This window comes from Odocoileus virginianus, chromosome 5 (assembly GCF_023699985.2).
Source record: "Odocoileus virginianus isolate 20LAN1187 ecotype Illinois chromosome 5, Ovbor_1.2, whole genome shotgun sequence".
NCBI lineage: Eukaryota > Metazoa > Chordata > Mammalia > Artiodactyla > Cervidae > Odocoileus > Odocoileus virginianus.
In genome coordinates, this window is record NC_069678.1 from 17,187,935 (window position 1) to 17,215,763 (window position 27,829).

The following is a 27,829-nucleotide window of genomic DNA, read 5'->3' on the forward strand; positions in this document are numbered from 1 at the left end:
CCATGGTCATCTTGTCCAATCCCCTCATCCCACCAAAGAGGAAGCCAAGTCCCAGAAAAGCTGAGTAACTTTCCCACAGTCACAGAGCTGGCTTGTAGCACCAGAATCAGACAATGACCCGGGCTTTCTTCATCCCAGCCTCTCTCTTCCTATAAGATCCTTTCTTGATCCTCGGGTCCAGAAGGGCCAACCTGGGAGCATTAGCCACTGAGGTCTTGCCCCCCAACCACAGCCCCAGTCCAGGGTGTGCAGTGCGCCATCAGCAGGCCTCAGGAACCTAATCCAAACCCTAACCCGCCCTCCCCCAACAGCAGCTGGCCCAGAGATAGACCAAGAAGAGCTGGAAGAAACAGCAAATAGGGGGCCCATTAGGAGAGGGCAGATCCAACAACACTCTCTGTAGGGTTTGTGGAACTGATCAAGAGAGTTTCTGAGACAGCTGGAAATCACGTGGCCCGCAGGGGCTCTGAGCCCCTTTGGAACTGTCTCCTAGACCTTCCCACCTCTGTTCAACAGGAGACTTAACCAGGCCTCTCTCCTCAAGGGGAGCGGGTCCTCCACCTCTCTCCATCCTTCCCCTTTGCCTGGTAATCCCTTACACCCAGGAAGTGCTTCCTGTTAAGTCAAAATTGACCTGCTGCTGCCTGAACAATTTCCTCTTATTTTTACCCTCAATGGAGAGGGAAACCCATAGGTACCCTGTGCTTCTGATGTGTATTCAGGAAACTGATCCACCTTCCCCAATGAGTGTCCTCGCCACTCCCTTTCCTTCTCAAGTTTCATGCATAAAGAACAATCCCTGACCCTCTTACAGAGAAACCTAGGGAAGGTCTACTGTCACCCTGGGAGGGAATCTCTCCGTCCTTCCCCAACTGTCCACTTAGCCCTCATCCACACTCCTTGTCTGAGTAGAAGTTCGGGAGCAGGGTGGCACGAAGATATTGACTAGATGCAGAACTAGATTCAGAAGTGGCTTCCCCCATCCCTCCTCTGAGCCAGAGTGCTGCTGGAGGGGCTGAAGTTGTATTTTGGCCAGGCCCCCTTCTCCAACGGGGAGCATTTGAAGGAGCACTTGGAGACGGAAGAACCAGAGAATAAAGACTGGGGCAGAGTGTTCATGCATGGAGTAAGACAGATGAATCATGCAGCTTAAGCTGAATCTGGTAGCCAGTCGGGGAGCATCCAAGATGAGCAGTGGGGTAAGGAATAGAAGGGTCCTACTGGTAAAGATTTCACCAGCAATGCAGGAGACCTGGGTTTGATCCCATATCTGAGCCACCAGGAAAGCCCATGAAAACTGGAGTGCATAGACAATCCCTTCTCCAAGGGATTTTCCTGACCCAGGAATCAAACCTGGTCTCCTGCATTGCAGGCAGATTCTCTACCAGCCGAGCTACCAGGAAAGTCCATAGATCCTTATACAGACATAGGATGTTAACAGGGAAGGTCAGAGTCAGGTGTCATGAACTTAAAATTAATACAGATCTCAATCCCTAAACCCTAGCCAAGAAGGCCATGTGACTTCTCTCCCCAGTGATCCAGTCAGCAGAGGGGAGTGGGGCTCTCGGGAAGGCAGGAAATGAAAGGAGGTAGACCCACTCTGCCCAGAGGCAGCCAGAGGTCAAGGTGACCTTTCGAAGTTCTTTCTAGACTGAGAATCCTATTTAAGCTTCTTGTACCTTTTTTCCCCCTCTACCATCCATCCCAATATGCCCCTCCCAACGAAGATGGGCAAAAGATGGCTCTGATAGAATTCCACATGGAGTAGGTTATCCACGGAAGTCAAGAGGCAGGCAGTGCATGTGTGTGAACTCAGCCCTTTCAGTTATGTCCGGCTCTTTGCGACCCCATGGACTGTCAGACTCCTCTGTCCATGGGATTTTCCCAGCAAGAATACTGGAGTGGGTTGCCATGCCCTCCTCCAGGGAATCTTCCTGGCCCAGGGATCAAACCCGTGTCTCCTGGTCTCCTGCATTGCAGGTGGATTCTTTATCACCAAGCCAACCAGGGAGCCCCTAGGCAGACAGTGACCAATAACCCCCACCCCCACCCCCCAAAAAAATCCAGAAAAACACCAGGCAGCAAGAAACCTCCATTCCAGAACACAGTCCCAGTCTTGCCACCTGGATATATCATGCCTCCTGGTCAGAGCCTTACCGTAATGGGAAAATAATGATGATGCCGTCTACCTCACAGGGCTGTAAGAGGCTGTGACTCGGGGTGCCCTGGGCAGGCGCAAAGGTGGTCGCCCTGGGTCTGGGCGGCTTGGGGTTAATCTCTCCCACATTGCTCCATTCAGCATTTGGATGAGCTCTGGGCCGGGGGTCCTGGGCCCACCAAACCGCTCTGTGGGCGGTGAGATGAGGGGAGCCTGTTCAGAGTTCAGCGGAGGCAGCGTCCGTGGTTAACATATAAGCAGGAGCGGTCTGGAGCAGTGGGACATTTCCCGCCTCAGGGCTACATTCTTGAAGTCACAAGTGCAAACTTGTTATAACCTGTGTTGGAGCAGCAGGGGGCAGCGAGGGCACGGTGGGGGGCGGGGGGACTGGCGCTGAGCTGCCCGAGGCTGGTGGAAGGGGCGCAAAGCGGGTGGAGGGCGGGTGTGCAGGTGCATATATGCAAGTGGCGGGTGGGTCGGTGTGCCTGAGTCGGCCTGCTGGGTCCAGGCGCCGCCTCCGCTCAGATGTGCGGACCAGAGCGTGTGTGGGGCCGCATGCAAGAGCGTGCGCCTGTGTGTCTCTGCATATATGAGCCTCGCGGTGGGAGGGGGAGGAGAGGCGGGCAGCCACCGGCCGCGGTGCCTGGGCATGTGGAGCCAAGGAGTGGGCAGGCTGCGTGCCCCTTCCCCTGGGCCGGCCTCATGGAACCTGAATTCCAAGTCCGTCCAGAGACTGCCCGGCCCCGCCCCCCTGGGAGCCGGGGCCACTCCCTGCCGAGTGCCCATCTCCCCAGCCTGCCCAGGGAAGGGGGGGGTCGCCTCCTGCCCATCCCCCCCGGCCTTGGGCTCATTCCCCCGCACTCACTGGGCCCTCCGGACACTGGGGTGGGTGGGGGTGGGGGTGGGGGGAGGCTCTGAAAGCAGGTGACTGTTTGGGGGAACTCGGGGACAGAGCCCCCATTGTGCCCGCCCCGGAGCCGCCTCAATGGAGCTCCCGGGCACAAAGGGGCTTTGACAATGGGCAGGACATTAGTATGCAGGGCCAGCCCCTCGGCCCTCTCCCTGTCCCACAGCGCAGGGGAGGGGGTAGCTGCTGCCAGCCGCGTGGGTGGAGGCAGCGGATGGGGCAGGGCTGAGACTGCAGAGATCTTAGCCCCCAAGGGCTCCCCTGGGAGCACTGCCCGGGAGACCGGGGAAGGAGACTAGCCCAGGGCCCCCAAACCTGCCACTTGTCAGGACTCTCCAAGTGGAAAAAGCCAGGGGCACTGGGAGGGGGAGGGGCAGTGCTGTGGGTCACCAGGATCCTTCCGCCCAGGCTGGACTCTTGAAGAAGCACGTGGGCAGTCTGAGCCCACCCACTTTTGGCCTCAGTTTTCCCATCTATTCAAGGGAACTGTGTGGGTGGGAGAGGCAAAACCAAGCAATAGGCAGCAAGGTCTCAAACCTCAGCCTGCCATGGTCTCAGAGTCTCCAGGCTGCATGTGGGTCCTGACCGTCCAGAAGCCTGCTCAGGGTGTGTGCCTGGAGTTCGGGGTGTTTAGGCTTCAGACAAGGTAGTGCTTACAGCTCAGCCCAGGGGGATCTGGCTGATAGAGGAAGAGCCGAAGAGCCAGAACTAGCTCCCCTCCACCCCTGCCCCCACCAGCATGTTTGTCTGTCTCCCCCTCTGCCTCATCCCCTTTCCCAGGCTGTGGGAAGAGGCTTCTCCTCCTGGCCAGGGACCCCCCCTCCCTCTCCCGGTCCCTCCCCGGCCTCCACTAGCACCTTCAGCACCACCCCTGCCTTCCCAAGGTGCGTGCACTGCCTGTGGCCCACAGGACAAAGGGCAGGGTCGGAGCAACGCAGAAAGGCACCCCAGGGCTGGGAGACCGAGAGGGAGTGATGCTCAGGAAAGGGCTGCAGGCAGAGAGCAGGAAAAGGGACGCCACAGAGAAGCAGTGTTGCTGACTGCAGACTCCCTCTGCCCTGGGTCAGGAACCCACAGGAGAGAGGGTTGGGGCCAGTTTACAGAAGTGCTCCGGGCAAGGCACAGTGGAAAACCGGGGCTGAGGAATGCCTTCTCCCGGCTTGCTTTCTCCTGCTGCAGTTGCTGCTGACGTCAGGAGGTCCTCCCCACTACCCGCCTTCCTGCTCTGCCCTTAGCCATGGATGGCACACTTGGGATTGCTGGGGGAAAGGTAAGGTCTGCTCCCCTCTCTGAGGACCTTGAGTTTTTTCCCCTCCACTGACACAGTCTGAGGGGGAGAGTGCAGGACTAAGAATTAGGACTCCTGGGTTCAGGCCCAACAACCCTGTTAACTTTTTCTGGGACCTCGCACAAATCACTTTTTCTGTCTGGTTCAAGAAGCCCACATCTGCAACATGGGAAAGGTCAGTTCTGTATCACCCTGCCTTCTGGGCCCATGGGCAGTGGATTCAGGGACAAGGCTCTGGGATTTACTAAAAGTTCATATTAGTCAGCATTATGTTAGGCCCTTTTCTAGACTTACATCATCTAATTCTCAACAATTCTAAAAACTAGACACTATTTAAAAGTTCCATTTTATAGACAAGACAACTGAAGCCCAGAGATGTTAATAATTTGCCCAGGGTTGCCTGTCTCAGGTTGGATTCTGGTCTCTGCCCCTTTCACAATCCAGATGCCTACTGACAAGTCCAACATCAGGCAGGGGCAGACCTTCCTGGTGAGGAGAGAAAACTTCCGTGGATACCCATGTGGATTTTTGTGTTTGGGCTGGCAATGCTTAATCTGCTGCCTGTAATCTTAGGATGAAACTGTCTCCACAGGATGGGGAGCTTTGTAGGAGATAAATGTCTCTGGCAGTTCCCAGGAGAACTGGTTAATAGGGTCTTATGTATACCCTAGTCTGGGCTTCCCAGGTGGCACTAGTGGATAGAACCTGCCTGCCAATGCAGGAGATGTAAGAGATGCAGATTTGATCCCTGGGTCAGGGAGATCCCCTGGAGGAGGGCATGACAACCCACTCTAGTATTCTTGATAGAGTTGGACCTGACCGAAATGACTAGCATGCACGAATGTGCACCCTAGTCTAGGACACTCCTAAGCTTCTAAAGCCTTAAAAGTCAGGATCCTCCCCCAGAATTAGCAACCAGAAAGACTTTTTACCTAGAATGAAGCTGGTTAGTAGGCACTCTGTGCCCTTGGGTAGAGGGATCCGGGGAGGGAAAAGATGCGCTTGCTTCAGGGAGTCCACAATCTGACAGGGGTGTAGGCCCCTCCCTAGAGGAGCACCCGTTATTGAAGGAGACAGGATGTCCCCTCCAATATTACCACTGCCCAGGTTGCCCTGGGCAAGTCACAGACACAAAGGACAAGGGGCAGGCAGGATGCTGACACGAAGGGGTACAAGATGATAGAGCAGATAGGGAAACAGGAAGATTTGCAGGAGGGCAAGGTTAAGATCCATAGGTCTGTGTGAGGGCCCAGGATGGAAGGGTGTGACTCAGGGACTGCCGTGGGATATGCTCCCCCAGTACAAGGTCTGAATAGATTGGGGTCCCTAAAGAGGGGGTGCTGGAGGGGATAGGAGGAAGGCTGGTATAAAGCAGCTTGAAGACGTTAGTTTTTCAGAACTTTAGTCTGAAAATCGATAGAGATGTCTGGGTAGGAAAGGGGCAAGGTAAAACTGATGCTTCATGATGACAATTCCAGGGATGATTCCGTGAAGTTAAGGGAGAGAATCAAGGAGAAAGAAAGGCGGGAGTCAGGAAAGTCGTAAGGAGGCTGCTGTGGGCACCCACTAGCCAGTGGGATGGACAGGCTGATCAGGGGCAGGGAAGAGGTCAGCTCACACACCTGAAAGGAGTTGTGGGGGTGGGGGGAAATGGGCAGGGAGGGGACAGGCAGAGCCATGGAGGGACCAGGGTGAGATGTGGGGACAGAAAGAAGCTGCCATCTTTGGCTGGAGGAAATAAGTTGCCCAGAATGGGAAAAGACACTATTTTAGGGAAGTTCAACAGCTCAGTTACATTTATCATATCCGAGTTGAACACAAGACATCTGCTTGGTGAAAACTTACGGAAAGAAAGGGCCAGGGACGTGGAGACCCAGGCTCTGGCTGTGGCCAGACTGTTGGAATGAAGAAAGGAAGTTCATCTTAAACAACTTGGTAATTCTCCCACCTTTCCAAAGTCTCGAAGGGTGGAGAGATAGAAACCCAGGACAGACCTCAGAAAAAGCCCAAGGAAGGGCTCTGGCAGGCCCAGGAGCCAGGCAAGATAATGGAGTAGAAAGATTCACATAAGTGGGAGAATCACGACAACCAACAACTGTACCTTTTTAGTTTTCACTTGTTGAGCACCATTCCAGGCCCTTTACAAATACTGACTCTCTTAATCTACAACTATAAATTTTAGCCCCATTGTAAGGATGAGGAAACGTGTAGCTATGAAGCGGCAGAAGTCAGATAGTAAACCCAGGAAGTCTGACTCCAAGACTGAGATCTCAACACTATGCCTCTGCCTCTCAGGCAACAGAAATGCACCCTGGGACTCACTGTGGGTCGCACCTTCCTTCCAGAAGAGGCCTCTTGACCTGTTACAGTAATCCCTGCATGTCTCTGAGTTTCAAAACTCCCCTCACAAGCCTTAATGGTGGGCTTTTTTTTTGTCCGGGAGCTTTTTTGTTTTTGCTAGAGTCCACAAGCTGGTCTCCCTCTCTTTTCCAAACTCCGTTTCAGATCTCTTTCCTTCTATGGACATGCTTCCTGAAATCTAGCCTAAGTCCTTCAAGTTGCAGCCCCAACCCTTTCCCCAGGTCTTCAGCCATTGGCCACATCCACTCCTTCAATACTATACCTTTTCAGGGACCTGAAGTGCTAATTAAGCCTTCTCAAGGCCATGCTTCTCCAGCCTCCTTCTCCAGGCCACCATTTCAGTTCTCACTTCTCTCCTGCATTCCAGAGCCAACCCCTCCCTTCTCCCCACCACCTCAAATCCAGCTCCCAGCTGGCTGACTCCCACGGGAGAGTTTTTCCCATAATCCCTTCTCTCTGCCCTTTCAAGGTTCTGATGGGGGGAGGGGATGCAGAGGGACCATCCAGATGCACTGTCTCCATGAAAATGGTGGCAACACCTATAATAAACTTGGATGAAGGGGGAAAAGCATTGAACACTGCCTATGGAAGAGAAGGGGTGATGTGGTAAACTCAGAAAGCTCTGATTTCCAAGAGCTGCCCCTTCCAACCACCCTTCACTGGGTGCTAAAACAGTTGGATTCGAGATCTCCCATCTCTCTCATCTTTCTGCAGTTTCATCCTAACAGTGTGCCTTGGACTCTCCCTTCTCTCTGCCCCTTCCAGGGCCTCACCATCGTCCTGGACAGCTTGGCCTCAACCGGGACTGTAGCACTGACCAGTCAGGCAAGAGAAGAATCTAGGCTGGCTGGGGAGGGGATTGAGAGTGGAAGCTTCTTCTTTCTGTCCTAAATAACCCTTGGCAGGAAAGCTGAGGGGCTCTGTGGCCCAACATCTCTTTCCCTCCCCACCAATGCCAGGGGGTTCAGCCTACCTTCCATCTTGTGTGCAGAAACCAAACATTTTACTAAAAGGTGCAAGAGGCCGTTTCTCCTTTTTGTACAAGTGGGTCTTTCTACATGACTCACTCCCCCACCCAGAGCCCTAAACCCCTTATTCCATCAGTCCCAGCGTGGCCCTAAAAGATTTCATTTAAGCTCACCCAGATCCAAGTGTCCCAGTCTTTCTGGTCCCTAGGGAGGGAGGGGAAGGAGGCCCCTGGGTCTTATGCCAGGCCCTTCCCTTCTAGCCCAAGCCAGTGTGCACAGAGGTGCAGGCGCAGAGATGGGGCACCCACCGTCCAGTGGGGCACAGGGACGAGGTGGGAGATGCCAGGGGCCTGACAACTAGCCCTCCCACGCAAGCAGATGTGTCCACAGACTGCATGTGGGGCAATGCTGGGGAGACAGATTTTTTCCCGCAGAGCAGGGGGCAGCAGTGGGATTCGGCATTGAACCACAGAAGGGATGGGACCATAACCCTGTCCCCCCCCCACCAGTGGAGTCGCTGCCATTTGATACCCACTGAGACAAGTTGGCTGCTCCGCTCAGGGCGGAGGGTGGGGGGACGGCTCAGAAAACAGCGGCTCCTTTCAGGACCTAGGCTGGCAAGGGCTTTGGGAGGCTGGACTGGCCCAGATCACCCCCAACACCCCCTCTCTCCCTCCCGCGCCACCACCACCAAAGGACTGGAGGGTGGCGAAAAGGAGTTGGCACTGCCTGGGCCGTGCCTATTGCCTCTGTAGCCCAGCCCTGGCCCCCCCCTTGGCATGACGCCTTCCCTCCCTCTCCTCCCTCATTTCCTCCTCCCTGAAGAACTAACTATAAACCAGGACACCTGGTTCCTTCTACACTTGGTCCCTAGTACCCTGCTTATTCTGTGAGGAATTAACAAGCCTGCCCCTCAGCGCAGGATGGTGCCCACCATCATGCCAGGAACATAGAACAGAAATCCTTGGAGATTAGGGAGACAGCTTCAAGATGAAACTAAATGGAACTTAGTGGTAGCTGCTGGTCTCTCCTCAAACCAGTTTCCTAATACCCACCCCAAGCCCCCCTCATTCCTAAACAAGTGTCACTCCTGACAGGACACCAAATCTCCCATCATCATCTCCCTCCCACCCAGAAATGCCTAAAGCAGTCCTGGTGAGGGAAAAAAAAAAAAAAATTCAAGCACCACAACCAAGGCAGACAGGCTAAAAATCTTTAGTCAGAATGTGTATCAATAAGTCACAGCATCAGGCTTTAAGCCTAGGCCTCCTTTGGGGTCCAAATTTGTATTGATTTCTTCACCACCCCACTTTCCCAACTGTCTCCCTCTGCAGCAGGGAGGGGGTTATTAACAGGGAGGTGTGTCTTGAAATGGGAGGCAAGTTGGAGTGGAGGGAAGAAATTGAGTGGGCAGGGGGTCCCAGTCATACCAATTACCACGACTCCCTAATCTGAGCAGTAGTTACACATACAGCTTTCTTCCGCTGTGTGAGCTGTGTGTGGGTGTCACTACGTGTCACAGCAAGGGGACGGGGAAAGGGGCTGGGCATGGGAGTGGGAGTAACCTGATGATCCTGGGAAAGGGGGCGCTGTCTGGAGTGCCTGCGGGGCGTGCATGGTTAGATGTGGTGGTTACTGTATTAGTTGGAAGGCTGTGATGCAACTGCAGGTCTGCCCAATAGGAAGGGTATTAGGAAAGCCCCTTCCTGGGCTGAAAGCGCTGAGGTGACCAGCTTAGGTAAATTTCCCTTCTTGGAGAGCCCTTCCCAGACGCCCAAGGTGGGAGGCTAAGGAATAGGGCTGCACCACTGAGGCCAGTCAGGGTGGGGACCCAGGGACTGGGGACCCCGGTATCTCTGAAGAGTGAGGTAAACAGGACCCGGGCCTAGGCGGCGGCACTCTTTCATTAGGGCCAGGGTCTTACCTTGGGTCCAGGGTGGAGTGGCCCCTCGGATGGGCAGCGGGACAGACGGACGGACGGGGCGGGCAGGCGTGAGGAACGGAGCTGCGCGACCGGCAGGGCCAGGACTCTTAAACCCGGAGCTGGGATCAGATAAGGGCTGGTCCAGGGGCCGGGGCTGGGGTCGGGCCGGCCGGGGGCAGAGCTGGGCCGGGCCGGGCCGCCCCCTCCCTCCGCAGCGCAGAGCCAAACTTTGCGTGAATGGAGGGACCTGGAGGGGCCGGGCGGGCGGGGGCGGGGGGCTCCGGACAGGCCAATGGGAACGTGGAGCGCCAGGCCCGAGCCGCCGGGATTGGAGGGGCCTGGGCAGGGGGCGGGGCATGTGGAGCAACGAAGCGGAGCCCCAGACAGCTGGAGGAACGGGGCAGAGAGCAACACCCGAAGACAGAGACCCAGACAGACTCAGGAGAAAGAGATGGAGAGACGATAGGCGAAGCGATAGAAGCCGAGCTGGCAAGGTGACAGAGGAAAAGAGAAGGAAGAAAAAGGAGGCGGTCGTGTCAGGGACGGGGAACAGGAGCGGGAGCTGGCGGGGGCGGGCCTGGGGCCGAGTTAATGAGGTGGAAATGAATTCAGCACCGCCCAGTGGCCCGACCGGCAGCGCCGAAGGGGCGGGCTCCGAGGTCTACCCGGCTATATCCCTTGGCACCATTTCCACGCTGTTTGCGGTTTTCTAAGCGCTGCGAAATGCGAAATGCGCAGACATCATTCCCACCTGCAGTGGCTTGGTTTGCGAGAAGGCAGAACACGCAGCCCTAGTGCCTGGGAGGTGCTGGAGGCTGCAGAAAGGGAAAGAGCACTCTACTTAGGAGGTCTTAGGTGGGAGGACAGACTTCCGATAAGGTCCCTAAAGAATGCAGAGGATTCAGGTACTAGGAGATGATGGGGAGGGAATTTAAGGGAGACACAACTGCATTCACACAGTCTGGCAGGACAGGAAAATACAAGTAGGCTTGGGAAAGAAACAGCAGCAAAGTGGTCCATCTTGGACTGGAATATAGAGTGGTGGTTCTCAACCTTATCATCACAAAGGACTTATTTGATTATCTGAATCCATGTTTTGAGAGGTTTTTCTCCACAATCTCGCATTCTTGGCATGTATTAAGAAATAAAACATTTATTTCCCCCATTTCTATACATTATAGATATTTACTAATCAGTAAACAGTATTATCATATTGAGTTGATATACATCTTGGGGGGAGAAAAGGAAAGAAACTTGAAATTTTAGCTTAGTTCAACCTTCTAAACACCCTATAATGGATAAATGTCCATTCAAACAACCCCCATGGTGGGGGGTGCGGGGGCGGAGGGGGTTGTACTGGGCTGAAGGTAAGCACCACAGGTATAGTGATTGTGGTGGGGGAAGATCTGGACCAAATATACAGCTGTACCCATTCACGGTCAACTCTGAAGGCGATGGAGAGCAATGAAGGTGTCTTGAGCAGGGGGGAGACAAAGCTATAGCAGAATTTTAGGGAGGTTAATCTGGAGGTGAGCAGAATGGTGACTCAAGATGAAACCTGGCAGCAATCCTAGACTCTTTCTTCACCTCCCTTATCTAAGCATTGCATCTACTTTCTAAATCCCATAAATCCTACTCCCTTCCTCTCTAGCTCATCATCCTGCCAGTGGTCCAGGACCCCATCACCTCTCACCAGGATTACTGCAGCAGCCTTCCAACACCTGCCTTTAGTCATTCTCCACTCTAATAATCCTTCGAATCATGAAATCCTTCTTTTAAAAAGAAACACCAATGTCTCTGAAACACAAATCTGACTGTTTCACTTCCCAATTTAAGCTTTCAATGATTGCCCATTGCCTATAAATCAAGTCCAAATTCATAACCATGGAACAGAGGCCTCTTACGACCTGGACCACTCCAGTCTCATCTTCTTCCACTGCCCCTACATCCCAACACACAGTTTCTGCCTCCAGTACTCAAGATTTAGTCTTATGTTCTCTTTTCATGTCCTGCCCCTGGAGCCTTCATCACTTACATGGCTCCAACTATGTTTCCTGAGTTATACCCAGATCTCTGTCTTCAGTCTTAGGCTGTCTTCAGAGGGTTACCTCCACAATTCCAGTTCCTTGCTGGGGATTTCCACTCTTAATTGGACAGGCACCAAATTGCACTCATCATCTTCCACCCCAAGTGTGACACTTCTCATGACTTCCGTCCTTATTCTGTGTTTCTCCCGGTCAATCAGATTAAAAAGTTAGAAGTCATCTTCATTCTTCGCCCTTACCCTGTGCTCCATCCATTGGCAGGTGAACTAAATTCTGTCATGTCTCCCTTTGGCCTATTTCTCTAGGATATTCTTTTTCATTTCATGGCCACTTTTACAGTCAAGAAGATCCCTAGCAGCCTAGAACTTTGACCCGCCCTTCACCTTTCCCTCCAGTCTCAAAGGAAGAGGCAGCCTGTATTCACCATGTCAGTCCTTGTGTCCTTGGATCAAAACCCCAAACTGGTGGCCCTTGCTAACAGGTCATAGCCCAAACTCGCTAGCTTGATGCTTAGAGTACTCCTCTGAGGAGCTGGGGGAGGAAGAGTCAAAGGGCAGAAGCAGAAAGAGATTCCTAGTGGTGAAGAAGTCTCTGGAGAAGTTCCCTACAAATGGTCTTCACTTCTGTGTAGTTCAGAAAAGTCATTCACTGAAACTTAAGGTGTGGCAGGACTGGACAGTTAGAAAGCACTTAGAAGTTCTAGAATAGCAGGTATGTGGAGACTGTAGAAAGTGCACAGATAGCATTGTTAAGTTTTCCATTTTAAAATAGTGATTTAAATAGAAGTTTTGTTCTTTTTATGTTTTATATAATTATAGAGATATCTATATGTATATTGTTTTTTGCATAGTCAGTTTTTAATTTTTGTCTTGTTACAAAAGAGAAGTCTCAAAATAGTCACTAGGAGCCCAATATGGAATCAACTGTAAAGGCATAGGAAATTCATATTTGTGAGTGTTCACTATGCAAGATACACATATTACTTGAGACGGGAAAACAGAGAGGTTCGGCAGCTCGCCTATGTAACATAGCAGAAAATGTTAGATTTGGAATTTGAATCCACGCATGTTGGACTCCAAATTTGTCTCAGGGTAATGCTAGAGTGAATTTGCGTGGTTGAAACATAAACTCATCATTATGTGCGCACGTTGGTATGAGAAATTTGCCAGGGTTGCAAAGTCCAGTGTTTCCCAATTTGGGGAACCGTCTTCCTTTGAGGATCTCCCCCCCACCCCATTCCTCACTTTAGCAAGTTCTGTCTTTCTTATTTTCAATGACTTCTTTCCAACTCACTCCTTCCAACTTTGGCCTCATCTCCCCTTTTATCTCATCCATAATAGGGCAGGGGCTTCCTCAGAGCACAGAGGACAGCAGAGACGAGAAGGCTGTTTGGGGAGGAGAATCCACAAGTGGCAGCAGTTTTTCCTGCTGGGAAAAGCCAGTGGACAAGAAGGGCAAGGGAACCTTCGGGTCAGGAGGCATGAGAGGCTCAGAGCAGACAATACGTTACAGTCAGGGTGTCACCTGGAAATAGAGACGTTGGCAATGCTCCCCACAGGATGCCAAGGGGCATTTTAGTGTTTAGGCCCCACAAGGCTGAACAATTTCCATTAGTAGTAGGGTGCCTACAACTGGATAATTCAGACAACAGAGGAGAAAGCCAAGAGACAGACTGAGCCTTCCCCCCTCCCCCAGTCATGAATGGATTCATTATTTAGATATACCACTTCCTTTCAGTTAATGAGATATACACAAACTCACATTTATAAGACATAAGTTACAGGATGCTTAATCACATTACCAAAGTGTTCTTCCCAGAACTTCTTTAACTAGGTGGTTCCTCTTGTGCCGGTCAGTCGCTCGGCTGTGTCTCGACTCTGTGCGGCACCATGGACTGCAGCACTCCAGGCTCCTCTGTCCTCCACTGTCTCCTGGAATTTACTCAAATTCATGTCCATTGAGCCAGTGATGCTATCTAACCATCTCATCCTCTGCCACCCCCCTCTCCTTTGCCTTCGATCTTTCCTAACATCAGTGTCTTTTCCAACGAGCTGGCTCTTCACATCGGGTGGCCAAAGTATTGGAGCTTTGGCTTCAGCATCAGTCCTTCCAATGAATATTCAGGATTGATTTCCTTTAGGAATGACTAGCTTGATCTCCTTGCAGTCCAAGGGACTCTCAAGAGTCCCCTACAGCACCACAATTTGAAGCATGAAGTCTTCAGCACTCAGCCTTCTTTATGATCCAACTCACATCCATACATGACTACTGGAAAAACCATAACTTTGACTATACGGGCCTTTGTTGGCAAAGTGATGTCTCTACTTTTTAATACACTGTCTAGGTTTGTTGTAACTTTCCTACTAAGGAGCAGGAGTCTTTTAATTTCATGGATGCAATCACCATTCACAATGGAAACAGTGGAAGACTTTATTTTCTTGGGCTCCAAAATCACTGCAGATGGTGAAATTCATCATGGTGAATTTCATGACTGCAGCCATGAAGTTAAAAGATGCTTGCTCCTTGAAAGAAAAGCTATGACAAACCTAGACAGCATATTAAAAAGCAGAGACATTACTTTGCCGACAAAGGTCCATCTAATCAAAGCTATGGTTTTTCCAGTAGTCATGCATGGAAGTGAGAGTTGGACCATAAAGAAGGCTGAGTGCCGAAGAATTGATGTTTTTGAACTGTGGTGTTGGAGAAGACTCTTGAGAGTCCCTTGGACAGCAAGGAGATCAAACCAGTCAATCCTAAAAGAAATTAATCCTGAATAGTCATTAGAAGGACTGATGCTGAAACTGAAGCTCCAATACTTTGGCCCCCTGATGCAAACAGCCGACTCATTTCCCTGATTCTGGGAAAGATTGAAGGCAGTAGAAGGGGATGACAGAGGATGAGATGTTTGGATGGCATCACTGACTCAATGGACATGTGTTTGAGCCAGCTCTGGGAGATGGTGAAGGACAGGGAAGCCTAGAGTGCTGCAGTCCAGGGGGTCACAAAGTGTCGGACACGACTGAGCAACTGAATGACAATCACCATCCTCAGTGATTTCGGAGCCCAAGAAAACAAAATCTGTCACTAGTACTTTTCTTTTTTTTTTAATTAGAACCTTTCTAACTGGTCCAATGGACAGAAATTCTATTAACACCCAATGTACTGCAATAGGAGGGAGGCAACAGGGAATAAAGGAACAACCAGGGACCAGGAGCCAGGAAGCCCGGATCTTAGTCCTGTCTATTCTCTTGGGACCCATCTCTTACCTGTAAAGTGAGGACTAATTTTGGACTACCTCTAAATACCTTGACTTTTAAATCCTGGTCTACTTCCACCCAGTCCTATAAAGCAAGATAGACCTGTGTATGAGAAGGCTCTGATCCTCTTGCTCTCTTGAACTCAGCCAGAAGACAGCAAAGCCCTCAGCTTCAGAAGCCCACTGCGGCTCCACCTGCCTGGATCTCTGCTCCACTTCACCCCACTTCACTCCAATCTCCAGCCACATGCACTCCAGCAAACATATGCTCCCTCACCTCTGAATTTTCTAGGGCCTCATCTCCCTTCAATTTATAGAAATTGTTATAATCTATCTGATTGGCCTCCTTGCTCCATTAAGCTCATATCCTCAACCATCTCCTGTATTCTCCATCTTGCTTCTTCTCCCACTTCCAGCCTTTTACCCAAGAAGTTTCATGATATTGCTCAAGGAAACCTTCCCAGATCGGTTGATCCCAAGGCTGCCACATACAGTTGCACAGTTTGTGGACTGCACAAAGGCACCTGCTGAGGGGCCAAACTGAGGACCAGCATTCAGTTTGCCTTTTGCTGCATCATAGCTCAGAGCAGTGTTTCCTGGAGGGACTCCCGTTTTTATTCTTTTAACCCCAAAGTACCCTTGCTACATGCCATAAGGAGTACATCTGCCCAGAGAGGGTTCCTTTTTGTGATTTTGTACTAAGGTTCTTTATAGACCAGCAGTGTAGCCCCAGCTGTGACCCTCCTACCCTCAATATTTCCCAGTTCCAAACCCAATCTCCCATCATCACACTGTACTGACATATTGGTTCCTTGTAAAGTTGTTTTCTTCATCCCATAATACTGAGAGCTGGGATCTTGCCTATGTTTCTGCCTCCTGGTACCTAAGAAAATGTTTTTTTCCCTCGCTCTGTTCAAGTTCAATGATAAACAAAGAGTTGAGGTTAGACACCAGGTAAAATCCAGGACCAGAAGGACCTGCAAAGCAGGGCTGTGGGTTGTGGGCTTCTCCTTTGTCAGCAAGGCTATGCTCAGGCAGCCCAGACTGAGGCAGGGGGCTGGCTGATACAGCTTCTGGGGGCCCTGTCAGCCCTGCCGTCTCCCCCTCCAGGAAACGGGGCCCGTCCTGTGCAAACACGTTCTTGCCCAGGAGTCTGGTTTCTTCTCCCTGAGCTCCTGGCACAGTGGAACCAACGTGAGTGACTGCTTGGCAGGACAGAGAAGGGCAGGCTAGCAGTCCCAAGGCTCAGGTGACAGGGCTAGGCCCAAGAGACAGGGATGCTGACGGGGGCTTTAGCTGCCCTCCTGATGCCAATCTCAGGCTGAAAACTCGATATTTCCACTTAGAACAAGAAACACAGGCGAGAGGGCTAGGAGAGGAGGGCAGTGTACCAGGAGTGCCCCCTGCAGGTCTCACTAGGTGGCACTAGAACCAGAGAAGGTGGCACTGGGCGGGCGGGGATTTCAGGAGATGCCTGGGCGGAGGGTAATGAGGAGCAGAAGGAAGACCATAGCTAGCATCTTCCAGGTGGTGCGAGTGGTAAAGACTTCCCTCGTGGCTCAGCCAGTAAGGAGTCTGCCTGCAGTGCAGGAAACCCGGGTTTGATCCCTGGGTCAGGAAGATCCCCTGGAGGAGGGCATGGCAACCAACTCCATGGAGCATCCCATGCACAGAGGAGCCTGGTGGGCTACAGCCCACAGGGTCGCAAAGAGTCAGACACGACTGAGGCGTCCTAGCACACACACGCGCACTGAGTACTTACCATGTGCCAGTCACCGCCTCATGTAATACTCACGACAACCTCCCCAGAGATGAGTAATACAGTTGCTCTCAGTTCTTAGACGAAGAAACTGTTCAGAGAGGATAAGTAACTTGCTCAAAGTGACCCAGCTCCTAAGGGACAGAGTGGGGACCTGAATCCAGTACTCTGCCTCCTGAGACTGCATAATTTAGCACTCCCTTTTCCACCTTGCTAAGCTACTTCAGGAACGTCTAACTGGCCAGTATCCATTTCTACATCTTCCCCCTCCTTTAGCTGGGAGTTGGTGGCCAAAAAAAAAAGAGAATACTTTAGCTCACTGTTGCAACTTTAAGGTAGCTAGAGAATTGATCAACACCTAGGCTATAATAATACTGATAACAGCAACATTTGGCATTTGCCCACTGCTCTGTGCTTTTAATGATTTCCCTGGGGAAAGTGAACATTAAAGTATTTCCATTCCTCCAATTTTTTTCCTGATTTTTTTTTTAATCAGTGCTTCTAAAGCTATGTCTTTACAGTTATGATCAATGAATAAGAATACTTTTGGGATTCCCTTTTGGTCCAGTGGTTAGGACTCCACACTTCCATTGCCCAGGGCACAGATTTGACCCCTAGTGGGGCTTCCCTGGCGGTTCAGACGGTAAACAATCTGCCTGCAATGCGGGAGACCTGGGTTCAATCCCTGGGTTGGGAAGATCTGGAGGAGGGCATGGCAACCCACTCCAGTATTCTTGCCTGGAGAATCCCCATGAACAGAGAAGCCTGGCGGGCTACAGTCCATGGGGTCGCAAAGAGTCGGACACGACTGAGCGACTCAGCCCAGCACAGAGAATTAGGATCCCACAAGCTGAGTTGGTGGCCAAAAAAAAAGAGAATACTTTCATGTTCTGGCTTTTATGTCACAGTCTGCCTATACGCATGTTTACATATGTGAACACAGTAACTGCTTACACTGCCTTACCATAGATGTTGCTCTATCAAGGGAGCGGAGCGTTGGGATGTGACACAGATGTGTGAGTGTGACCCCGTCTCTGCAAATATCCAACTCTGCGACATTCAGTAAACCATGTAATCTTTCTCAGTTTTAGTTTTCTCATCCATAAATAGAGAAAATAGTACTTATCTCATAGAGTATCACCCAGGGTTTTGAAATGAGGTGTGTCTAGCTCAGAGCTGAGACTCAAAGAATCCTTGGTAGTGGTGTCAGTATTCTGTGCTTACGTGTCTTTCTCCCAAGCAACCGTGTACTCCTGGTGGGCAGGGACTTATTTCTATAACTGCTCCCACCCAGCCCATTACCTGGCACTTGGGCTCCATAAAAGTTTGTTGAATGAAGAGTTACTAAGCCCTAACCTAGCCTTTTCTGTTGGACATCTGGGCTGTTTCTAGAGCTTTCACTGTTAACAAACTATACTTCAAAGCCCCTCTGTTTACATTGCCTCATTCAATCTGCACACCGTGTGAAGTAGGTGGAAAGAGGCTATTTGCACAAATCCATGTCCCGTGAAAGATGGAACAACGGTGGCTGACTGAAACGATTCCTGTGGGTCACATCGCAAATCAGTGACAAAGGTTAGAACCCCTGACCCTACCTCCCTTCCTTGGGTGGATCTCTTTTCTTTCTGACTACCTACTTCTGGATCAGAGTGGCCTCTCCAAAAATGAAGGCTCTGATGGCGGGCCTGGCCAAGAGCCTGACTTGAACCCAGGAGACTGCCTCATGAAATCATATTACTCAGCACCGCCTTTTCCATCTTGCCAGGCCATTCCAGGAACTTCAAACCTTCCAGCACCCAGAAGCCCGACTGGAGGTGAATCCCCAGGAAACCAAATGCCTAATTCCCAAACACATCAGGGCTTGTATTTTCTCAGAGCAGGGAGCTTCTTAGGAAAGAGCCAGCATGCCAGCTTTTCTTCTTCTTTTTTTTTTTTTTTTTTCTGAAGGGGTGAGGAGGCAAGCATTGAGTTGTCCAGGAGGAGGGACTTTGGCTAAAAATAGCTGTGGCGTGTGGATCAGCCTCTAGTGGTACCCAGGACTGGGGAGGGGAGGGGGATGCTCTAGAGCTGTCGCCAGACTGGTTGCTGTGGAAACAGGAGAGGAGCAGGGGAGCCTGGGAAGTGGGGATGACACAGATAGCAAGTCCTAGCCAGAGCTGCCGCTACATTTAGGAGAAACAGCAGTGCTTGCGGCTCCCACCCTCCAAGGGTGCTTGGGGTGAGGGGGAGGCGGTGTCAGGGGCATGGACGCTACCCCCCAGGGGTCTCTGCTGCCGGCTACTCTCCTCTCCACACGCTGTGAGTTGAGTTGCGGGGGACTTGGGTTTGGGCCCCTATTTCCAAGGCAAGTGGGGATTTGGGAAAAGCTGGTTCCTGAGGGAGTTTTCATCAGATCCCCTTCCAAAAAATAAGCCCCCTTGCAGGCCAGCACTCTCAAGTGGGAGAAAGGGAGATTCAGCAGAAGGCAGCACTGGGGTCTTCTGAAAAGGGGACACAGCATGTACATGAAATAAAGAGGAACAGGCTGGAGGAACAGGACTCTCCAGAGGGAAGCTGCAGAAATTGAGTCTTTACTCCTGGGATGGAGGCAACCATTTCACACCTTTCTTGCCCCATTGAGAAAAATGCAGCCCCCACTTAAGGGAGATAGGAGACAGAGCACAATCAAAGTGAGGCTCATCTAGATCCCCAGGGCAATGGAGGGTGAGAGAGTTCTGGGGACTGTCAGACTCTGGGGTTTCTTTCTCACACCTGGGCAGAGAAATCTGCCTAAGCAGGCAGATTGGGGGTCAGATGACCTAAGACCTTGAGAGAACATCTGAAAGCCCACCTGGATGGAAGCTGGAATAAGTGGGCTCAGGTACTTTTCTGCAGGACCTGTGATCTCTAAGCCAATCAGTGCTTGGAGATCACTTCTCAAGGATATCCTGGGCTGCAGGGAGAGAAAGGGACACTCACCACTGGGGGAGCGGAAGACCCTAACCTGCCATTGCACTGGGACTCCTGGACGTGTCCCCGATTCCTCCTGAAAAAAAATATAGGGGATGCCCCCAAGCTCCAAGCCATCTTGTTTTGGTTTTCCCTCCTGCCCTCTACCCCAGCAACACACACAAACCACACATAAACCCACACACACCCACACACACTCACAACCTCCAAAGATCTACAGAACACCTCACTCCAGAACTTAAATTCAAGAGTGCTGGGTTTGGAGTTACATATCCAGGCAGTTTCTCCCCAGGACCTGGTCAAATGTCCAGACCATCTGTGGTCCTTATGTCACACTCTTCCCGTTCACCACTCTACTACAACCAGTCCAGGATTCCTTGAGTGGGAGAAGAGGATGATTCCCAGGAAGAAGGGAAGGTTGAAAAGCCTTGAATCTTTATTCTTAACATTTCCTCATATGGGTCATACCCCCTAGAGGTCCCTAGATGGCTATGGAAGGGCTCTGGGTCTCTCTCTCTCAGGGCAGACTGCAGTCCAGAGAGCTGCTCACAGGGAAGAATTTAAAGCAAAATCAGGTAGGCTTCTCTTGGAATGTGAGATCTGGGACATATGGAGGGGGGCTGTTGTGAGGATAGTAGAGGGAGGTGGGAGGCTGGGGTGGGGAGAGAAGTGAAGGGAGGAGAGAGGTAAATGTGGGTGCTTCGATCACTTATCTGAGTTAACAGCTCATCAAGAGCAGGTTGCTAGAGGCTTACAAGCCTAACCTTGATGAACTTTGTGCTTCTTTTACCTCGGCTGTCCGTGTTGATCTCACACCCTCCGACCCTCCTGCCCATTTGCAGGCTGTCTCCACTGTGGAAATAACCCAGGGGAAATGGGGCTAACACTACAGCTGCAATGACCAGCGTCAGTGCTCAGGGAGAATTCTCAGTGGGAATTTCCTAAGGTGGGAATGTTCAACCTTTGCCCACTGGAGATCTTTCACTTGCTTTCCACCACTTTCATTTCTCCTTTGTAAGCTTCTTTAGAGGAAGAAGATGTGTGGGGAGGGGGGGGGGTGGTGGGTAGAGTAAGCAAGGTCCAAGGAGGGAGGAATGGGCAAGACTTTCTGTGTCTGTCTCCTGGTGAATGGTAAAAGAACCTGTTTAGCTGCCAGGCTGAAGGCGGAGATGAGGGATAAGGGGACTGCCTGAATTTAGCCTGGGTGGGGTGGAAGTGGGAGGCCTTTGGGCAGGGAGGGCTCTGCACTGGAGAGGAAGATGAACCACCTGCTTTCAAGAAGCTCTACAGTGTACGGATCTCAGGAAACTCCCTCCTTGCCCAGGGCTTTTTGCCTGGGAGTGGCCGTGAGGTGCTGTACAGACCAGCTAGAGGCAGTGGAACCAAGATCTCTGTTACCACGCCTCACCCTTTCCCTCTAAAATAATCAGTCGTGCAGAGTGTGATCCAGTTCATACACCCTATCCCACCGGATCCTCACGAGTTTGTAGCTGCGGGTGGGGCCAGCGAGGGCTGTGTGTATCGATCGTTCCCATTCTACCGATGCGGCCAGCCGAGGCTAAGAGGCAGCAAGGGGCTCGCAAGGGGGCCCCCCCGGCCCCTGCGCGCAGGCCCGGACGTCTCGGTCTCTCCGGCGGGGTCGGCTAATACGGCCCACCTCTCAGCCCCTCCAGGCCCCGCGCCGCCGCCCGGGCCGTGACCTCGCCGCCCGCGGCCGCGGCCATGGCGCAGGAGAACGCCGCCTTCTCGCCGGGCCCGGAGGAGCCGCCGCGGCGCCGCGGCCGCCAGCGCTACGTGGAAAAGGACGGGCGCTGCAACGTGCAGCACGGCAACGTGCGCGAGACGTACCGCTACCTGACCGACCTGTTCACCACGCTCGTGGACCTGCAGTGGCGCCTGAGCCTGCTCTTCTTCGTGCTGGCCTACGCGCTCACCTGGCTCTTCTTCGGCGCCATCTGGTGGCTGATCGCCTACGGCCGCGGCGACCTAGAGCACCTGGAGGACACGGCGTGGACCCCGTGCGTCAACAACCTCAACGGCTTCGTGGCCGCCTTCCTCTTCTCCATCGAGACGGAGACCACCATCGGCTACGGGCACCGCGTCATCACCGACCAGTGCCCCGAGGGCATCGTGCTGCTGCTGCTGCAGGCCATCCTGGGCTCCATGGTGAACGCCTTCATGGTGGGCTGCATGTTCGTCAAGATCTCGCAGCCCAACAAGCGCGCCGCCACGCTCGTCTTCTCCTCGCACGCCGTGGTGTCGCTGCGCGACGGGCGCCTCTGCCTCATGTTCCGGGTGGGCGACCTGCGGTCATCGCACATCGTCGAGGCCTCCATCCGCGCCAAGCTCATCCGCTCGCGCCAGACGCTGGAGGGCGAGTTCATCCCGCTGCACCAGACCGACCTCAGCGTGGGCTTCGACACGGGCGACGACCGCCTCTTCCTCGTCTCGCCTCTTGTCATCAGCCACGAGATCGACGCCGCCAGTCCCTTCTGGGAGGCGTCGCGCCGCGCCCTCGAGAGGGACGACTTTGAGATCGTGGTCATCCTCGAGGGCATGGTGGAAGCCACGGGTGCGCGCGGGCCCGAGGAGGAGGAGCAGGGGAGGGGAGCGGGTGGGCGGGGAACTGAAGGGAGAGGAGCCAGGGCGACGAAGCAGGGAGCGAGGAGGGATGGAGGGACTGGTAGAGAATGGATGGAGAGGCTGGTAGAGGACGAGAGAGGCTGAGGTGAGATTCGGGACCTGGGTTGGGAGAGGTGTGTGAACAGAGTGATCCTCGAGAGAAGAGAAAAAGCAGGAATTCTCCGAAGTAGCCCTGTCAGGGGCCCTGGCTGAGAGGTGCAAATAGGGGGATAGGGGAGAGTAACGACAGTAGCCAAGCCAGTGCTTACTCCACGCCCTGCACGGTTCCAGAGCACTTTACCCCTCTGAGCTCATTTAATCCAAGCCCCATGAAGGAGCCCGCTGAGGTTATTTCTCATTTTTGTGCTCATTTTTCAGGGAGCAGGATGCCCCAGGGAGAAGTTAAGTTGTCCACAGTCCCAGGCTAAGTAAGCAGTGGATGCGGGCAGTCTGGCTTCAGTGTTTAGGGTGCAGAGTAGGAAGGGAGATTTAGGTTTGCAATCTTTCTCCATACTGAGAGGTCCAGGCTTCTGGAATTTGATGGTGAAGGTTTTCCATGACCTGAGTTATCCCTAGTGTGGATCTTAAGGAGAGGTTGATAGCTGCTCCCAGCTCTACCTGGGTTTCCCAATCCATCAAACGACTCAGTCTCCACTGACAAAGGAAACAGACGACCTGAACATTTCGAGCCCCTTTCCAGAAGGAATTGGCAATGTACCTGTAATGTCAGAGCTTTCAACTCAGGCCTACACAGTGAAACGTTTGGGAGCAGGTAGGACAAGAGCAGTGTAGCAGGACCAGCAAATGAGTCCTTTGATACTTGAGATCTAGAAGAGGGGAAGGGTCTTCCCTGGCAGTTCGGCGGTTAAGACTGAGCTGCCAATGCAGGAGGTGGGGGCTCGATCCCTGGTCTGGGAACTAGGATCCTGTGTGCTTTGGTGGGGCCCAAAGCATTTTTTTTTTTAATGGGGATAGAAATGGGAGGAGAAGACTGCAAGTGGATAACCAGGGCCCACCAGGTGGCCCTGTGGCTCCTGCCTGTGTTGTCCGCTGCTGGCTTATCCTAGGTTGGTGCCAGCAAACACGCTTCACGCTGAGCCTGAACCACTGTCTGCCTGTCTTCCTCACTCCTTCCCCCACACCGTACCCCCACCCCCGTTCCTTTCCCTCCACCACTCACCCTGCTTCCTTTCCTCTCATCTCACCAGCTGGTACCTGGGAAATCCCTGCCCAACCCTCTTCTCATGTACCGCCAGCCTCTCACCCTCTTCCTGGAACCCCCTCTCTCCAGGGTCACTTTTGCTTCCTCTTCCCCTCCTCTCCTGGACATTTCCTATGCCAGCCAAAGCAACAGAGAATACCAATGTCCCCAGACCAGCTCAAGGCAGGGCTTTCAGTGTTAAGAGCCAGTCTCTGGTTAGCTAATGTTCACTCTTCTGTTCCCCTTTGTTTGAAGGTAGATATGAACTGAGGAGGGTGTGAGAGACCCCGAGTAGAAGGAGAAGCATTTGCCCCAGTGACTGTGCCCACCCCACAGGGAAAACAGGCCACACGGCCATGGCAAGGAGTACAGGGGAGGGGGAGGGGGAGGAGAGAGGGAGGGGAGCTTGTCGGAATTTTCTAGGGAGACAAGGTTGGAAAGGATGGTAATATTTTGGGTGAGACAGTCAGCATCCAAAATGCTTCTGAAAAGCAAGTATAATGAGCCAAAAACCCAACAAGATGACATTTAAAAGGAATAAATATAAAGTTCTAGATTTAGGCTTTAAAAAAATCACTTATGTAAGCACAGCATGGAAGAGCTCTGGTGAAAAAAGAACTGGGGGTTTTAGTTGGCCACAGGCAATGTGACACAGCTTCCCAAAATGTTTATATAATGTAATCTTGGGCCCTATTAGCTATAGAATCATGAGCAGAAGGAGAGGCAATGAGCCCTCTCTTATGCATGCATCAGGCCACAGTTGGAGTATTTATCACACTCAAAGTGCTTAAAGCATCCTCCTTGGCCATTCTAGTTTGCAGTCAAGAAAGTAAAATTTTTGGAAGCCAGGTCACAGGAATGGTGAAGGGAGACAGATATTCAGTCTGAAAGAGAGAAGACATGAAACCTGAGACTTCCTGCTTCCAGTTACTTGAAGGGGTGTCATAAAGCAGAGGAATGAAACTAAGGGAAGCTGATTTGGGCTCTGTATAAAGAACAACTCAAAAATTAGAGCTATTTCACAAAAGAGGGGAGTCCTTGAGAGGTGGTGAGGTCTTAATCCTAGGAGGTAATCAAGTGCAAGCTAAATGCACATTATTGGGAATGTTCCAGTGGGGTACCCTGTATGGAGAGGCAAGTTGGACTAGATGATCCCCAAGATCAGTCTCAAGGCTAAGCTTCTCTGATTGGCATCTCCGATGGAGGGGAAGGGAGAATGTGGGCCAGAGATAAAGCGGGGAGGAGGGAAGTACAAGAACTGGGAAGAAAGAGAAAGTAGACTGGACTAAAGGGGGTTGCAGGCCCTTGAGGAGGGCTACAGGGAAGAGTTATAGGAATAGGGTTGTGTAATGATACAGGAGAGGTAAGGCTGGAGCTGGGATCTCCTTGACCTATGCCCCTCCCCCCAGGAATGACATGCCAAGCTCGGAGCTCCTACCTGGTGGATGAGGTGCTATGGGGCCACCGCTTCACCTCCGTGCTCACCCTGGAGGATGGCTTCTACGAAGTAGACTATGCCAGCTTCCACGAGACCTTTGAGGTGCCCACACCTTCCTGCAGCGCCCGGGAGCTGGCCGAGGCCGCGGCCCGACTGGACGCCCATCTCTACTGGTCCATCCCCAGCCGGCTGGACGAGAAGGTGGAGGAGGAGGGGGCTGGAGAAGGGGCGGAAGAGGGGGCTGGAGAGGAGGCGGGAGAGGGGACGGGCGAAGGGGCTGGGGTTGACAAAGAGCAGAATGGCTGCCTGCCACCCCCAGAGAGTGAGTCCAAGGTATGACCAGATTCCTCCAGACCCCTGTGGCAGGGCCAGACACAGGTACCTGGGGAGCTGAGTATCGCAGGTGGAGAAGGAGTCCGGCAAGGTCCCTATGAATGCACCAAAGCTGGAGAGCCGCCTCAGAATCTCAGGTCTGGAATCCAACTGGGATGGCAGAGATCCTGATTTCAGGAGAATGGAGGGTGGGGATGGGTGAACTTACCCAGCCTGTCTGTGTTTGACCTTCCTGTCTGTTCTTGGGTGGATGGATGGACAGAAGGATGGGCCTGTGTGAGCCGGATGAGAAGGTGCTAGCAGAGAGAAACAGCCGGTGGATAGATAAGTGGGCCAACAGGTTGGTGGTGCGCTCAGGGCTGCCGCTAACTCAAAGAGCGTCTTTGTGCAAATTCTAAAAAGGCACCCTTTTCCTTTAGACTGACACCACCCTAAACCAGGGTGCATGGCTTGGGGAGCAGATGTGGGCTGGATTTTAGTCCCCACTCTTCTCCTCAGCCAGCCTCCCCGAGTCTGGCGCATCTGTCTCATTGGACACAGCAGCCCAAGCTGACCCAGGGAAGAGAAGGCTGGAAGGAGGCAGGCAGAGAGGAAGAGGCTGTCCTCCTGCCTCCACCCCCCAACCGTGACAGGCTGGGAGGGAGGCTGAAAGGCTGCAGGGGCAGCTCAGTAGGATGAGAATGAGCTCGTCCACGATGCAGGGAAACCAACTGTAGGCGAGATGCCAGAGCGGGGGCCCTGGGGCCCTGGGGCTGGGCCTGGGAAAGGCAAAGTGGGGCCGACCACCTTCTAACAGCGGAGTGAGCTCTCACAAGTGCCCCTGCAGAGGGGGGAGGGGAGAGCAGGCCTGTGAAGGGAGGAACCAGGGGAGGCATGGAGCTCATGAGTTCACTAGAGCTGGGACCCGGGGCCCGCAGGAAACCAGAGTCAGTCTTGGGGTACAGTGAGAGGGAGTCATTCACATGGCTACTGGGTGCCAGCTGGGTCCGGGGCACTGACCTGGGCATGTGTGGGGAGGATGGTCAGAGATCCGATTCCTATTCCGGGAATACAGCGCAGGCACGTGGGAAAGACAGAGACATATGCCTTTGGCAACTGTTTCAAACCAAGAACCTGGGCGATCTCTCTGAGTAAGGGTGGGCGGGCTCGGTGATCAGAAAGCCGAGGACTGAGTCAGACCTGGAGGGTGACCTGAGCCAGCAGTTGTGAACTTGGGTGGGCATCGGGGCCAACCTGGAGGGCTCAGGGACACAGATGGTTGAACCCCACTCCCGGAGTTTCGGACACAGTAGGTCTGGGGTAGAGACTAAAACTCTGCATTTCTAACACGTCCCGGGTCCTGATGCCAGAACAGGGACCATTCTTTGAGAAGCCCTTCCCTAAGCAGATTGTGGGGTTCTGTCATGAAGTGGGCATCAAGCTGAGGAGTAGCTGAGGATCCTTGGGAAGGAGACTGAAATATAACGGGTGGATTGTGGTGGGAAGAAAGGGGACCCTGAAACCCAGGCTGATGAGTTTAACTCTGGACCCAGGGACTCACCCGTCAGTGAAAATGGGGCGGCAACAAGCTAGAGATGGGGTTTGGTGAAGATGAGTAGGCATAATAGAGCAAAGCAGCTGGGAGGGCTTCAGGGGGGTCCTGGGGAGGCAATGGGAACTGAGGAGGAAGGGCGTCAGTGACAGAGGATGGAATCCCACGTGGGACTTGAAGTAGGCTTAAATGCGGGAGAAGGTGTGAGAGAGCCGCGAGAGACCAAATATCTGGATGTGGCCTGCCGTTTGCCCAGCTGGGACAGGAGCCCCTGCAGACATGTTCCCATGCCGCGTGCACCCCCTTCCTGGCCTCATCCCAGTCACCAGGGAGGCCCTCCATCGCAGGGTGATGAAGGGAGAGGAGCAGCGAGTCAAGAAGGGGCAGAGGCGGGGGACCTGTGGGTGGTACACACACGCAAGCACACCATCCCCAGTGTTGAACCCCAGCCCTTGGCCCTGGCTGCATCCCACTCCAGACTTTAATAAAAGTCTGAACTCCTTGGTGGGGGAGCACCCCAGTGTGCTGCATTCCAGGGTGCGAAGCTGGGGTCCTGTGAGCCGCTGTGCCTCCTGGAAGCAGGACAGAGCCATACCAGCTCAGAGAGGACGTCTTTGCCTCAGATCAGGGTCACCTGGGTCACCATCAGTCAAAGATGAGGTCCCTGCACCCTGGCATCAGTCGTTCGCAAAAAAAACACAAATGTTGGGGGATGGAACGGGGTGCGCTTTTGGTTCAGTTTGCTGAAACAGCTGGAGTCTGGATAGAAGAGAGGGGACTGTTCGTGTCCACACTTGCTCACACGGTAGTTCACCCACTAAAAATGAATCCACTGCAGAGAACTGAGACTGGGTGGAAGGCGCCGAGACCCTGCCACCCCTCTGCTCACACTGAGCCACCACTCAGGGCCCCACTGTGTGCAGTGCGGGGAGTCTGAAGACCTGGGCTCGAGTCCTGACACTGTCACTACTTCGTTCTATGACTCCGGGCAAGTCGCGTCACTTTTCTGGGCCTCAGTTTCCCCATCTGTAAAAACAACACTTGGCAAACTGGTAATGCTCAATAAACGTTTAAATCACTGAGTTGAAA

The 27,829-nt window shown here is 52.8% G+C and overlaps 2 protein-coding genes across 6 annotated transcripts in view; one reads left to right on the plus strand and one right to left on the minus strand.

The window, feature by feature from the left end:
- KCNJ10 (potassium inwardly rectifying channel subfamily J member 10) overlaps positions 1-9,876 on the minus strand; it is a 33,876-nt gene extending 24,000 nt beyond the window's left edge. The window contains exon 1 of the mRNA XM_020885269.2: positions 9,607-9,876. The gene's annotated coding sequence lies outside the window, so the exon portion shown is untranslated. The remainder of the gene's footprint in view (positions 1-9,606) is intronic.
- Positions 4,248-27,822, plus strand: KCNJ9 (potassium inwardly rectifying channel subfamily J member 9). Of its 5 annotated transcripts, XM_070467602.1 has the most exons (5): positions 18,774-18,964; positions 20,137-20,190; positions 20,458-20,561; positions 21,280-22,187; positions 24,848-27,822. In XM_070467602.1, exons 4-5 carry the CDS (start codon positions 21,338-21,340, stop codon positions 25,213-25,215), a joined length of 1,218 nt encoding a protein of 405 aa, XP_070323703.1. In that variant the 5' UTR covers positions 18,774-18,964; positions 20,137-20,190; positions 20,458-20,561; positions 21,280-21,337; the 3' UTR covers positions 25,216-27,822. The 5 variants fall into 5 exon arrangements, with proteins under 5 accessions (XP_070323700.1, XP_070323703.1, XP_070323701.1 ...); XM_070467600.1 differs by lacking the exon at positions 20,458-20,561; XM_070467599.1 differs by lacking the exons at positions 18,774-18,964; positions 20,137-20,190; positions 20,458-20,561 and adding an exon at positions 4,248-4,335.
- The last annotated feature ends 7 nt before the right edge of the window (positions 27,823-27,829 follow it).